We start from the raw sequence: 15,737 nt of genomic DNA on the forward strand, positions 1-15,737 counted from the left end.
TATATAAATCCAAGTCTTTCTTCTAATATAGCTAATGTGTCCATATTATATGAAACTGGCTTTTTGTGATTTTTTTAATATAGAGGAGGATAGAATCACTCATTGATATCTGGGCTTCAACATGTATGAATGCAGTAGCTTGAAGTGACTACCAAATCCTTATTCCTTTCCATTCATCCCAACTATCTGTTATTGTATATGGTAAACCTCCATTCAGTTCATGAGCTCAGTGCAGGAGTGCTGCAACTATCACACTACAGCATCAAATGTAGCATTCACCAAATAGATAGGTGGAGAAAAAGTGCTTTGAAATGTTTATAATAAGTAAACATACAGAAATGTGATTGAATGGTGGCACTGTGGAAAATAGTGTCTAAATTCAGGTTCTATCTCGCCCAGTGTATCAGGAACACCAGTGGAGGGAAAACGAAATGTTGGACCAATCTCATTCATCCCCTAATGACCTTCAGATTATCAAAGATCTGGGAGCAGATGACACATCAGGGATTGTTATGAGATTTAGGGAATCTAAATATGAATAGAGCTGGATGGGGCAGGAAGGAGGAGGAAAGAAACAAAAAAATTAAAGTGCTAAAATAAACCAGCTGTTACATTGCTGTGGGTCTATTTGTTACTGACTGCTTGTCATAAGATGTAATTTAATTCAGTTGGAGAAAACACAAATGGGTATTTTGGTGAAACTTAGTGGGCAGGACTTTCTGCTCAGTTTACTGCTGGCATCCTGGCATAATGGGTCGGGAAATCTCCCTGGGAGCTGCTCTGATAGCTTAGCCCCTCTCCACCTCTGGTGCTTTCTCTCCGGGCAGCAGAGGGAATGATTTCAATGTTAAATACACAAAGCAAGCAGTTGCAGATGGGGTAATCAATTCAACTTTTCAGCTCATGATTTGAAACCATTTTGAAACAAATTTTCTCTTCAGCTGCCCCATACCATGCTGTGAGCAGCTTTAGAGGAGTGCTGCAGCCATTCTCTGTTGTTAGTTTTTAACCAAGTTACTGGTCTTATGTTGGTATTTTTTCCCACTCTAATAGAATGATGTGGAGGGGGAATTGAGATCCAAAAATTCGAAGTACTGCCTATTCCTATTTATTGACCTTGGTCCTTTACGATCCCAGCTGGCCTTAAATCACAATCTCTCATCACTACACCTGTAGTGTTTTTGCTTTTTCTATCATACCTCACATTCCCTCCCCACCTTGAGTATTATTTTTACTATCCACTGATCTCCCCGACCAGGCACCATCTTGGTATGAGTGTTTGCTTTAGATGGCCACTTAGCAGTTTCTCACCTGGATTGAAGCGAGGATATTTGTTAACATGATGTATTCGATCTGTATTTGGCTGGAGAGGAGAGGACTGGCATTGTCCTGAATGGTGCAAGAAGTCAGTTTACTAGCAGTTGATCAAAGAGCCTTGCTGACAATATTCAGAGTGGATCATCATCGGCAGTCCCTCGGAATCAAGGAAGACTTGCTTCCACTCTTAACATGAGTCCTCAGGTGGCTGAACAGTCCTAACTGATACAGCCTAGTAAAAGGAAGAAAAAGAGAGTAATTTATTACAAATGTCTTAAATATGATGTAATTGTTTCATTGTGTAACAATTGATCAGTTGACTGATCACAAAGTAGAGATGGGGTGAGAGTGAATTTACATTGTTTTCCCAGGGTTTCTGCTGATACAGTGAGGGGTCAGGATAACCGAGGTGGAACTTTAACCCCATTCTATTTAACACAGTTACGTGAGGAAACAATACATTTATTATAGTCGAATAGCAACCTTTCCATAGTTAGTGTGTAAATAAGATATAGAGGTAGAAATTCGGCTCCATAATGGCCGACTTTTCGGGGCTAGGGGTGCAGTTTTGTGTCAAAACGCGTCCGTGTTGCACGCACACATTTCTGGTGCAGGCCGCACCGGACGTCATTTTGGTGAGGGCAGTAGGGCTGGCGTTAGGAACGTGGGTCGGAGGTATTTTGAGTGGGAAGATTGTGACATCAATCAACATGCAACGCTGATTTGAAGCCAGCGCTGCCATTGTCATCCTCAACACTGGAGCTAACGCCCTATCTTCACCTTGCACAGCTGAACACGCATTCAAGGACCTCCCACCAGCAATATTTAAGTAGATCAGTAACCACGCTAGGGTTAGTTGCTGATTAATTTCTGCTGGCTCTGTGTAAGTTTGTGGAAATATTTGTAGCTTTCTAGAGTTGTTTAAAGATGGTGAAGCTGCAAGTGGAGAAGGCCTTGGTTCTGACTCCAAGGTTTCTGGCCACTTGTTCCCAATCATGGTTGCTCTAGTTTTCGTCCCCCTTGGCCTGCAGCATTACAGGGGAATGGAGGAGAGAACAAGCTGCTTGCAGAGGGAGGAGGAGGAGAGGAATTCTCAGCAGGAGGGTCTTCCGAGAGCAATTCTCTTACCTCAGCCTGAGCCAGGAGCAGTGCATGAGGCATCTGTGCTTTATGAGGGAGGTGCTCACACAACTCTGCCACTTCTTGCAACCAGACCTGCAGCCTCACTCCAGGGCAAGGACAGCGCTGCCACTGGCTATGGAGGTGACCATGGCCCTGAATTTCTTCACATTGGGATCCTTCCAGGCTGGAGCAGGCGACATCTGTAATGTCTCACAGTTCGCTGTCCACTGCTGCATGAGAGAGATGACAGACGCTCTTTATGCCAGGAGTGGGGAATTAATTGTCTTCTCTCTGAGCATAGAGAAGCAGACAGTGTGTGCACATGGCTTTGCCAGGATAGTGAGCTTCCCCATGGTGCAGAGTGCCATCGACTGCACGCATGTGGCTTTGTGGGCACCGCATCTAAATGCTGAGATCGACCGCAACCGCAAAGGTTACCACTCGCTGAGTGTGCAGCTGGTGTGTGACCATGCTCAGCACATCATGATGGTGAATGCCTGGTATCCTGACTTTTATTCTGCCCCAGTCCACTGTTCCCTTAGTCTTTGAACCACCAAGACAAACCAGAGGGTGGCTACTGGGCGACAAGGGCTATCTGCTGACCTCCTGGCTTAAGACTGCACTGTGCAACACAAGCACATGTGAGCAGTATGCATATAATGAGAGCCATGCTGCCACACAGAACCTCCTAGAGCAGACCATTGGCGTCCTTAAATAACACATCCGCTGCCTGGACTGCTCTGGAGCAGCCCTGCAGTATTCACCAGAACGCGTCTCAGGATTCTTTGTGGTCTGCTGCATGCTCCACAACCTCACCAGCATGAGGGCACAGCCTTTGGAAGAGGAAGCGGAAGGGAGGAGGCAATCCAGACAGCCCCTTTCTGCCTGGGCTGTCTCTGATTGACTCATCTGACTGCAGTACCAGTGAAGGCAACCCCAATTCCCAATTTTACAACAGTCCCACACCTTACCTTCCATCTTTTACTGGTCATCACAGCGTCCTCTTGGCCACGATGCTGAATTAAAACCCACCACAAAAGAAACATTCCAATCCAACTTTATACATCAATCCATCCAATATTACATAACAAAGTCAACTTATCACCTTTGTGCATTCCCTTAGTGCCTGTCTTCTGTCCGCCTTTGCCTGTCCTAGTGCTCCTACGCAGTGCTACCCCATGGCTGCAGCATGGCTGGTGGAAGGCTGCTGACTTTCAGTGGGGGACACTGCAGATAGCTTAAGTCTTGGATGACCTTGAGCAGCTCTGGGTGAGAAGGTCCGGCCTCAGACTGCACAACTTCAGCATGGGCAGCAGCAGTCTGGGCTGGCTGGCTGACAGGCAACAGCAAGGACACTGATGGAGTGGCAGTAGTGGAAATACGAAAGCTGTCATCCTGAGAGAAGACAGCAAGTTCGTCCTCTGGGGAGCCACTGCCACTCCCCCAGGGCAGCGCCTCAGCATTCCTAGTAATCTGCTGGAGGACAGATTGTTGGACTGCTGTGACACTCTGCAAGTCCCTTTCCACACTAATAAATGCAGCCACAATGGCAGCAATCTGAGTTTGCATGACAGAAGTCTGATCTTCCACTCCAGCACTTGGACGTTGGGTGGCTTCTACTTGTGCTGCAGTGGAAGCTGAGACATCGGCCATCAAATGCTGCATGATGGTTGGGACCAACGTTCCCGCTAAGCTGCGCAGTTATGCAGTGGTCTGGAGGTTCTGTGCAGGCCACTCACCAGCTTTGCAGTGGCAATAACCGCGCATGCGTGGAAGATTGAATGGAACGTGCATCCAGTTACAGGGCCCGCGCACCAAAAAAAATGACTGAACATTGGTTGGGTCCACACGTGTGCTAATGGAGTTGCCCATCACTTCCATGCTGAGAATCATGGGCTCCAAGCTCTGCATGCTTACATCATGTGTAGCTTGTAAGTCAGAAGAGATTGTTGGATGAGGGGGATGGAATGTGAGGAGGAGAATTGCTTATGAGGATACTGGTATCTTACGTTCTTTCAGCCCCGCTGCTTGCCACAGACTCGGCGATGGCCCTCCCGAAAATGGTCACCACCGTCTCTATCGGGGCCAGGTTATGCACATCTGTCCTCCACCTGTTAGCTACTGTTGGCGCTGGTTGTGAGCCACCTTATCTTGCAAGAGAAAGGGAAGTGTGTCATTGAGTGTGGTGCAATGTGTTTGGATGATATGCCTGTCATGGTTAAATAGCTGACCGTGTGTGCAACTCTGAGATGTGAGTGTGAGGCTTGCATCAGTGGTAAATGTGTGAGGGTGAGGTGAAGCTATGAATGTGAGGTATGAGTTATGTTTGATAGGTGAGTGATGGGGATGTGGTGCATTGAGCAGTATGTGAAGCTAGTGGTGCAGATGGTGGGATATAGCATTTCAAGATGAATTCACTGGCCTTGACCACTCATGTAAGGTCGTGAAACTTTTTCGTGCACTGCAGCCAGGTTCTCGGGGCTATACTGCTGTCATTCACCATGGCAGCTATCTGCTCCCATTGCATTTTATGTATTTGCCTGGAGGGCCTCCTGGCCCACAGTGGAAACAGTATCTCTCTCCTCATCTTCACCACCAAGGTCTTCAGTGTTGCATCGGAATACCTTGGACTGCGCGCACTACCTTGTTGTGACATCATTGTTATTTTTATGCAGCTCTGACCCTCAACCAGTTGAATGACATGCTGCAGGCAGAATGCACCTCCCATTTAAGAGGTGCAGACTGCCTTTAAGAAGTGCAGGCTAGCTTTAATTGATGCTAGCCTCACAAGAACTTGCGTCCTCTGCTGAGCATTCAGCCACTTAGCAGCGCATTCAGCACTGGGCTGAACGCCGCAATCATGCCAATCAGCAGGCAGCATGAAGTTCGTGTCCTGCCTGTATTACTTTGAACGGGTGTGGGTTGATCATGCATCGTGATTCCCGCACCCGTTTTCGGGGCAAACAAATTTTTGGCCCATAAACCTTTTTCTCCCACAATATTTGTATTAAACTTGCTTCCCTGGCAGAAGATTTTTTTTTACCCCTTTCAAGTGTTGCACTGCACTGCTTCTGCACCAGAATAAAGAAAAAAACTTTTTAATTCGGTATGTGCTCTAGATTATTGAATCTGTTCTATGGCTCTATCTTTTTTCGAGTTTCGACCATAATCTACACGAGAATTAATTTATCATTTTATACATCTATCATTAGCATATCACAAAAGGCAGCCCAAACTCTTAAGGTTCACCTATTAAATTACAAGGCGATGCTAAAATGTGACTTAAAGAACCAATATCCAGTTTATTCGTGCGTGTAAGCGAAATATCAGAACTATCCAGATGTAAAGACAAGTGTTTCATTTAAATATTGCTCAGATCTGAGTAGCATGGCAGAAATCAGATTAAAAGTTGAGCATCAGAAATGTAAATAAACAAATAACTTTGTATCCAATACATATATATGTTTGTGTTTTTAGTGCTTAAGATTTAGCCAAGGCCATGGGACTGTAACCCAGCACAAACCAGTATCTTCTGAAAAAATTAGAGAGTGAAGGGGATATGTACATTCACTTTTATTGCCATATCCACAGGGTAGTAACTTGGGTTAATTTTTCTCTCCTTCGGCTAGATTTAGAAAAAAGATGACTGTTGCAAACTCAATCAACAGCCTGATGAACAGGCATGCTGCAGACCAGTTCACTGAAGGTTAGTACAGTGTGTTCGAATGAATGGTTTGATCCTCTACTAGTTCCTAAAATTGATATCTTTATTTCTCTCCACTTGTATAAAGGGGTACACAAATTATTTCAACTGCTGTCTCGCAGCAGTTTTTTAGTAATGTTTCCCCATCCCCCGACTCTGCCGTCATTGACTGGAGAAGATAGGGAGGAACCCTGATCTCAGGATTTTTGCATAGCGATTATAACACCCAACCAGTCTGTGTGGGTGTTTATTCTCCACACCAGAAGTAATCCTAATCCCATTGCTTCTATATCCCTTCATTCTTAAATGTTGAATGGTCTCTGCTTTAATGACTAACTCTGGTAGTGCATCCAATAGCCTCAAATCCCTGTTTCTCCTGCCCTCTGTCTAAATCTCTTACATTTAATCTTATATCTGTGTCTCCTTGTTCTAGGCCCTCAATCAAAACAGTCAGTTTCTATCTATTCCGTCCCATCCCTTCATAATTTTAAACACCTCCATCAATTCGCCCCATAATCTCCTCTTTTCTGACGAAAACCGCCCCAGTTTTGCACATCATTCTTTGTATTTCCTCACACCAAGCAGCATCCAAGTGAATCTGTGCTGCACCCTCTCTATTGCCGCAACGTTTTTATAGCATGGAGCACAGCCTGCACATCATGCTCCAACTGTGGTCTTACTAAGGTTGTATATAGATTCACCATTATATCTCAATTTCTTTATTATAGCTCTAGTCACAAACCCCAGCCTTGATGGTGAGTGCTGCTGGCTATTAGTTTTTGTATGGCCTTATGCACTTGAGGTGCTGCTTTTAACATCTTGTGAGCCTGAACCCCCAAATCTCTCTGCTCTTCGAGATCACCTAACTTTTCCCTACTTTCAAGTAAAATTATTACTTTTTTTTAACCAAAATGTACCAGTTTACATATGTTGAAATTGAATTCTGTCTGCCACTTTTTGCCCATTCCACCATCTTGCAGCTTCCTTTGGTCCTTTGAATTATTTGATATGCTTCCTATTTTAGTATTGTCTGAAAATTTGGACACTACTCCTTCTAGCTCTATATCCAGATCATTGATCTACACAATGATACAGCCCCTAGCATTGCATGGCCCTCTCTAAACTGGAGATGTGACCATAATTCACCTGTCATTTTTTCTGAAATAGTACTGGAACTGTGAGTCAGCCATTTGAAACTTTTGTTTTCTGATTCTCTGAACATCATCCAGTTCTTTCAGGCACCGGCTTTATGTAAGTAAGTGTAGGCTTAAGGTGCAGCATGGACATCAAACATGTTCCAGTTTTTTTGAGGGAAGAATTTTAGCTACTTGAAGACACAAAGTGTTACTCGGTAATGTGGGAAAGTGAGCAATGCCTATAAATATGGCGATTAAACATAAATAATGTGCTGTGCAAAGCTGCAAACTTTTTTCAATATATAAAATGACATGTAAATTAAATGACTGCATTTTAATGCAATCCAATAGTTGTGAATTTTGAGATTGTATTAATTGGATTCTAGTTTGGTAAAATATATACCAGTTGTAGAGGATTGACTCTAGTTTTGGCCTTATAACTTTAGACCATGCAAGTTAGACAGGCTGAGGTCAAGCATTTCCTTCAAATGAGTTGTACCACTATTCCTTTTAAAAGAAGTGTTGCATCCACTGGTGACCTCAGACAAGTTTCCTGGGTCTACTCATTGGCATTCCCATTGATGTAGGCATTGGTGTAAAATGGGCATAAAATTGTTGTAAACAGTCAAACTACCTGAAAACTTCTGCGTAGCTTTTCAAAGACAGTTCAGCCTGCACTCTTCAGCAGAAGACTGGGGAATAAACAGGTAAGAGAAGAACAATGCTTTGCTCTGTCCATTGGTTTATTACCACCAAGTTCAATTCTATCCTATTAAGATGTCCAAACAGGTACACTTCTAGCAGGGATCACCTGCTAACAATCATGAGAAGGAAACCTTGTTGATTTTCCCCCTCCCTTTATACAGGAAATTCAAGGCCAATTCAGCCTTCACTGAAATCAACTAACGCAGCACAGACAGGGAATTGAACATGTGTCTTTTCCGGTGTATATAATTCTGTTATTCACTTGATAAACTTTGAGCTATCGTGGAACTTAAATATTTTGTTTTTAAAAGGTTTACTTGTTAAAGAGCAAAGAATTCAGTGGTTCACTGAGATTTTTGGATCAAATATACTGCTTGTTATATTGGCCATCTTTTTACATTTGTATAATTCACAGCAATTTTCATAATTGGCTAATCAGGGGTGTTATAAAGAAGAAATGTTCATATCCTTAAGATGTCCCAAAATGCTATTCAAAATACAGCCAATGAATTATTGTGCAGTGTAGTCACTGTGATAAAAGCAAATTTTGGCAGCCTGTTTATACAAAGCAAAATCCCACAAATAGCAATGAGAAAAATGCCCAGTTCACCTTTTTTATCTGGTTGACTGAGGGGTAAATGTTAGCCAACTCATCTGATACATAGAAGTTACAACAGGTAATTTGGCCCATTCAGTCCTTGTCACGTTTACCCTCCATACAAATAGTACCATGGGATCTTTCATAGCTATCTGACAGTTTAACATCTCAATATGTGATAGCAACTCTGGCAATGCAACATTCTCTCACTACTGCACTTAAGTTGCAACCTAGATTTTATGCTGAAGGGTGGGACTTGAACCCACGACCTTCTGATTTAAGGTGAGAGTGCTACTATTGGGCCAAGCTGAATGTGGTGCCAGTTCCACCTAGAGTGGTAGTCCATGCCTACTAAAGAGTCATTAAGATAGCTCAAAGGATTATTTAGAATTTGGTTGTTAATTTAAAAAAATCTTTCAGAGTTATTCCCAGAAAGGTAGCAACTTGTTACCTTTCATGTCATTTTAAAAGAAAAGTGAAAAACCTGGGATAATCTAATACTCTTCCAGCAAGTTGCAGTCACAGGCAACAAGAGTACATCACAATATTCCACAATATTCTGGTGTATTGGGCCCAAGTTTCCACATGATTTGCGCCTGATTTTTAGGAGCAACTGGTGGAGAACGGAATATCTTAGAAATCGCAATTCTCCACATTTTCTTTTCTGCAGTTCTAGTTAGTTAGAACAGTTCTACTTTGGAACAGAATTTTTTCTTCAAAAGGGGGCGTGTCCGGCCACTGACGCCTGATTTGAAAGTTTCCACAGTGAAAACGTACTTCAAACTAAAGTAGAATGGAGCAAGTGAAGATTTTTGTAGAACTGAAAAAACCAGTTCTACACATTAAAAAATCAGGCGCAGGTTACAAATTAGGCACCCAGAACGAGGTGGGGGGGGGGGGGGGGAAGGGAAGTCATTAAATTCTACAATCAATCCTTATTTATACTTCTACAAATATTATACAAATAAATCCAACCTGAATAAACATTTATAAGCAAAGAAAAGATTAAATAAACCATCTTCCTCCCTGTGTGAAAGTGCTTCAGCCAGGGAGAATGCTGCAGCCGTTCGTGCCGCTGAGCAGGAGTGGGGGGGGAGGAGAAAGCGGTTTGTTGTTGTGGAGGGGAAGGAGACAGCGGGTTGTTGTTGTGGAGGGGAAGGAGACAGCGGGTTGTTGTTGTGGAGGGGAGGGAGGGGAAGGAGACAGTGAGAAGGGTAGCCTCAGTGCTGATGTGCTGATGGCAATGTGATTTTATTAAAAAATGTTCAAAAATTAAACAGCTACAAAGAACTACAAAAATGGCCGAGTGCCAATGTTTTTTTTCACACTGAGCATGCGCGAACGCTCCAACGCGCACGCGCAGCGTTGCCGGCAGGAAAAAAACTAATTTAAATAGTACCCGCCCCCTCCCACTTACAAAATCGGCGCGAGTGTAGGCTCCGCCCCCCTGGGCGCCGCGCCAAACAGACAAGGAGCTGCAAAGCGCTCGAGAATAGCGCGTTTTTTTTCTGGCGCCATTTTAGGCACGAAAAACGGGCGCCCAGCTCGGAGGGGCGCCCGTTTTTTATCCTGTGGAAACTTGGGCCCATTATGCCTAACATGAGCTTCAGTGCAGAAGCATGTCAAATGGTTCCCCTTCAGTGTGTACACAAAGAATCTCTTGATTGAATAGATGGGCCTTTTACTGTCCTGATCCAAACTGGGAACTGGATTTTCCGGCACCCTAAACCAGATGGAATTTGTTTTTCACTAATTAAAGTAAATAACTAAACTCAATCTTAACCCCTTACCCACGAAGTCATTTCTACATATGCAAAAATATTTCTCGCTAAATAGCATGGGAATAAGAAACTTTTTGCTTTGTGAATTATTTTAGTTCATATCTACAAATGTTTCAAAAGAATTACAACAAAAGAGTCAGTCGGTGAGCATCTCTTAAATATTTAAGTCTGTTTGATTAGAATTTGTTAACTAAGGCTTGATTAAATTCTGAATATGTTAACATATGGAACTAATGATTGAATGTTGTTCAAAAAAAGGTAAAAGTGTTTTATTGCAGTATTTTAAGTCACAAAAGCTTATCTGCAATGTTTGATCTGCACACAGAGGAAATGCATGCTGAAGTCTGCTATGCTGAGTGTTTATTACAGAGGGCTGCTCTCACTTTCTTACAGGTAACTGTATTTTGGGCTGGGAAGAGGAATGAAAATTGTAACTATTACTTGTCAAATCAGTTCATATTAAGTTGTGTATAATTGCTGAAATAATGACTTTAAGGCGAAGTCATTTTGTTTTCTTTACAAAACCATCCCTATAATTAAATTGACACTTAAACTGAATACATTCCTCAAATTAAACAACGATTGAACATACAAAATGAAGTCAGAAAAGATAATTAGGGGCCATCAAACTTGCCCTGTCCAGTATACTGCGTAACCTTGCACACTGACCAACCATCCCATAGTAATGCTGTCTCCTGGAAGAGGCAAAAAGCGGGTGGGTGGAGGTGGGGGGGTGGGTGTGGGTGGCAGGGGTCTGGCTGAAACAGCAACAATTCAAGAAAAACTGAGAAATTCCTCTTCTGCCCCCGAAGACAATCAAGCCAGCTCCAAGAGTAGGTGGTTTTACATGATGCAACACAGTATGAATTAACACCATTTAAACTCCTAGAATTGGCAGTCTCCTCTTTTAGGAACTTGTCAGGTTTACTTGTAAATGTCTGCACCAACAACATACTCACCACATGTTTCTTCTAGAGGGCGAAGACTCTCTGTGAAAAGAAATGCTTCCTGGCATCTAACCTAACTTTTTGGTATGGATTTTATAGGCATGATCCTTAGTCCTCCCATCCCTATCCATTGCAAATAATTTAGAACATAAGAACATAAGAATTAGGAACAGGAGTAGGCCATCTAGCCCCTCGAGCCTGCTCCGCCATTCAACAAGATCATGGCTGATCTGGCCGTGGACTCAGCTCCACTTACCCGCCCGCTCCCCATAACCCTTAATTCCCTTATTGGTTAAAAATCTATCTATCTGTGATTTGAATACATTCAATGAGCTAGCCTCAACTGCTTCCTTGGGCAGAGAATTCCACAGATTCACAACCCTCTGGGAGAAGAAATTCCTTCTCAACTCGGTTTTAAATTGGCTCCCCCGTATTTTGCGGCTGTGCCCCCTAGTTCTAGTCTCCCCGACCAGTGGAAACAACCTCTCTGCTTCTATCTTGTCTATCCCTTTCATTATTTTAAATGTTTCTATAAGATCACCCCTCATCCTTCTGAACTTCAACGAGTAAAGACCCAGTCTACTCAATCTATCATCATAAGGTAACCCCCTCATCTCCGGAATCAGCCTAGTGAATCGTCTCTGTACCCCCTCCAAGGCTAGTATATCCTTCCTTAAGTAAGGTGACCAAAACTGCACGCAGTACTCCAGATGCGGCCTCACCAATACCCTGTACAGTTGCAGCAGGACCTCCCTGCTTTTGTACTCCATCCCTCTCGCAATGAAGGCCAACATTCCATTCACCTTCCTGATTACCTGCTGCACCTGCTAACTAACTTTTTGGGATTCATGCACAAGGTCCCCCAGGTCCTTCTGCACCACAGCATGTTGTAATTTCTCCCCATTCAAATAATATTCTCTTTTAATGTTTTTTTTTCCAAGGTGGATGACCTCACATTTTCCGACATTGTATTCCATCTGCCAAACCTTAGCCCATTCGCTCAACCTATCTAAATCTCTTTGCAGCCTCTCTGTGTCCTCTACACAACCTGCTTTCCCACTAATCTTTGTGTCATCTGCAAATTTTGTTACACTACACTCTGTCCCTCTTCCAGGTCATCTATGTATATTGTAAACAGTTGTGGTCCCAGCACCGATCCCTGTGGCACACCACTAACCACCGATTTCTAATCCGAAAAGGACCCATTTATCCCGACTCTCTGCTTTCTGTTCGCCAGCCAATTCTCTATCCATGCTAATATATTTCCACTGACTCCGCGTACCTTTATCTTCTGCAGTAACCTTTTGTGTGGCACCTTATCGAATGCCTTTTGAAAATCTAAATACACCACATCCATCGGTACACCTCTATCCACCATGCTCATTATATCCTCAAAGAATTCCAGTAAGTTAGTTAAACATTATTTCCCCTTCATGAATCCATGCTGCGTCTGTTTTATTGCACTATTCCTATCTAGATGTCTCGCTATTTCTTCCTTAATGCAACCAAACTGCATCCAACCCTTACATTGTTTTATAAAATCTCAGCCATATCTCAGCCTGCATTTCGCGACTGCTGCCAACGAACCGGAAGTAGTTGCAGGAGCTAGTGTTTTCTTTGTTTGTTCTCTCTGTTACATGTAGAGTAAGAAAACAATCATTAACAGCATCAGCAAATAACAACTCCACCTTGCCTTCCTCTGCACTGGCTGATTTACCAAATCATTCGAGAACTAATTTCCATTTTACTCAGTTGATTATCCTAAATATCTTGGTGACGAGGGCACAATTACACCAGCAGGTGTAAATATATCACACAAAAATTACATTCTGATTATCTTTATTTGTTTACTGTTGTCTGGCAAAGATGCTCCTCCTTCTGACATTGTGAAAAAGAAAAGGCAGCTGGTTTGGCCTGTGAATTAGCTGCACGAGCACTTGTGTATTGTAGTGTGAGATTTCTTATGAATGGGGCTGAACCAAAACAAAAATTTGGGCTGTTTGAATTGGACTGAATCAAATGTATTTGATAAATGTGGAATTTTGCCTAATTTGGCTGTACATCTTATTGTATATGCGTGTTCTGACATGTAGTTCTGTTCAGTTCTGGTAGTCTATCAATCAGTTAGCCCAATTCTGTGTTTTTGTGTTACTGATTTTGACAGCAGGAGAAGAATGTTTGGTGAGTGTTTCTTTTCCACCCTGACCCACCCCTCAAAGAAGTAACACCACAAAGTGATCTACAAACTTTGGAGAGGGTAGAGAGAAGTTCAGTAAGAATTATTCCAATTGCAAAGGAGATGTACTACGAGAAAAGGTGAAAAAGCTCGGTCACTACATCTTGGGTAAAATATAGCTGAGGCAAAATCTTGCTGATTTATATAAAATATTAAATCTTTTAGATAAGGTAAGTTAAATATTTTAAAGTAACGCAGGATAATAGCGTTAGCAGCCATAAGTATAAGATAGTAAAAAATCTGCTTTGGATAGATACCAGAACCATCTTCTTCATACAAGGGTGATAAGTGTCTGGAAAAATCATCCTGAGAAAGTAATAGAGATGGAGACTTTAGGGATGTTTGAAACACAGTTGGATATTAAGCTGGGAGAGCTAGAACATTCGAGGGACAAATTCTGACAGATTGAATGATCTTTTTGTCATCTTTTTCTTTTTTAATGTTTAATGTTGTCCTATTTCCTGTTCCAATGTCTATTACCTTACATTTGTTCTCTCTAAAATTAATCTACCGCTGGTTAGCCCATCCACTTAAGTGGTGCAGAGGCTTTTAAATGCCAGCACTCACCTAATCTTATAGTTTTATATCATCAATAAGCTTTAAAATATTGCTAGAAGTATCCTTCTCAAAGTTTCTAATGCCCCTGCTGACTGTACTTACCACAACACATGGCATCTCCCACTGGGCAAAGGAAGAAAAGCCATAAGAAGCCATACAAGTTAGCTATCTGTCTTGACAACTAAACTGTATACAATGCTTCAAATTCACTTTAACTTTAATTAACATTTTCATTACAGGATGAGAACATGATTAGCTTTATCAAAGGCGGCATCAAAGTAAGAAATAGTTACCAGACATACAAGTAAGTTGTGCTGGGCTCTGGGGTATTATGGCTGATAATTGTTGGAGTGCTTTTTGTGCTTTATCATTTTGTTTAATAATGTGAGAATAACTAATAGAACTGATTAATTGACTGTATGATTGCTAATTACTGTACTAGCTCCTGCGCTGCTTCAAATCAACTTTTGAGATATTTATTTTGAATCAAGAACAAGGGAACAGGAGTCAAGAATGAGATGGATATAATCCTAAACTTAGAGCTAGGTCATTTAGGAGTGCAATCAGGAGCACTTTTTCCCACACAGTGTAGTAGAAATCTGGATTTTTTTTCCCCCTAAAAAGTTGTGGATGCAGGATTAATTGGAGCTTTCAAGACTGAAATCAATAGATTTTTTGTTAGGTATCAGGGATATGGACCTAAGATGGGTAATTGCTCTAATTGAATGGGGAGCAGACTTGAGGGGCTGAACGGCCTACTCCTGTTCCTATGTAACTATCCATATTTAAAGGGTGATTCAGTGGGGTCCTGAAAACTTCCATTTTAGGCAGCTTGTATGAAGGAATCCCCTTGTATATGACTGCACCACAGAATAGGGAATTCTCTCCATGACCTCGAATAATGCTGGTCTTTACCTAGTCACCAGGAGCCGTGCAATAGCAGCCTGTTGCTGACATATCCTTTCTCCTCTTGTGAGGAATTGCTTGGTCTTCAGTTGGCACGTGCCACAGCAGTCCAGGAAAATAGAATTACTGAGTGGGGGATCAAACCTACGTCCCACCACTCCGTTAACCGTTAATCTTATTAAGTCGGACAGATAAACCGACATTTGGGCTTGTAAAGCTTGCCGATCACTTTCATGAAAGGTATGCAACTCTACTCTTTTCTTTATCTAATACTCTAGTTAATGGACTTAATAAACATAACTGATAGCTTGTGAGTTTCTGGAAGTTAATCCCTTTTGGTCTGAATTTAATTTCTCAGCAACATCATAATTTAAATAAACATGAAATCTCCTAATCTTGAAAAGTAACAGACCCCATTAAACAAACAGACATCCTCTACCCTGTCGAGAGGGCTTGTTCAAGGGAATCTCTAGCCTGACATCATCCCAACATGTGTGCTTAACACTACATCCATGAAATGAATATTGATGGAGCTCCATGGATAAGCCTCGTCAATACAAATAATTACAATATTAGATCCGAAAAAAGTTGAAGTCAGGTATAAGTTTTAAGGATAAGTATTTAACAGTGGGAGGTACTTAATTATTATTATTTTCTGTTTTAAAAAATATATTTATTTGGTATTGTTTTCTTCCACTCTTGTGCCCTAATCCCTTTTCTTTATCACT

General features: G+C 42.1%; 1 protein-coding gene across 1 annotated transcript in view; it reads left to right on the forward strand.

Moving 5' to 3' along the window:
• Positions 1–15,737, forward strand: part of ttc39a (tetratricopeptide repeat domain 39A) — a 125,958-nt gene that overhangs the window by 57,647 nt on the left and 52,574 nt on the right. Inside the window, 3 exon segments of the mRNA XM_070886105.1 lie at positions 6,069–6,145; positions 10,688–10,755; positions 14,343–14,407. Of these exon segments, the coding sequence (XP_070742206.1) occupies positions 6,069–6,145; positions 10,688–10,755; positions 14,343–14,407 (210 nt within the window).

This window comes from Pristiophorus japonicus, chromosome 8 (genome assembly GCF_044704955.1).
Source record: "Pristiophorus japonicus isolate sPriJap1 chromosome 8, sPriJap1.hap1, whole genome shotgun sequence".
Classification (NCBI taxonomy): Eukaryota; Metazoa; Chordata; class Chondrichthyes; family Pristiophoridae; genus Pristiophorus; species Pristiophorus japonicus.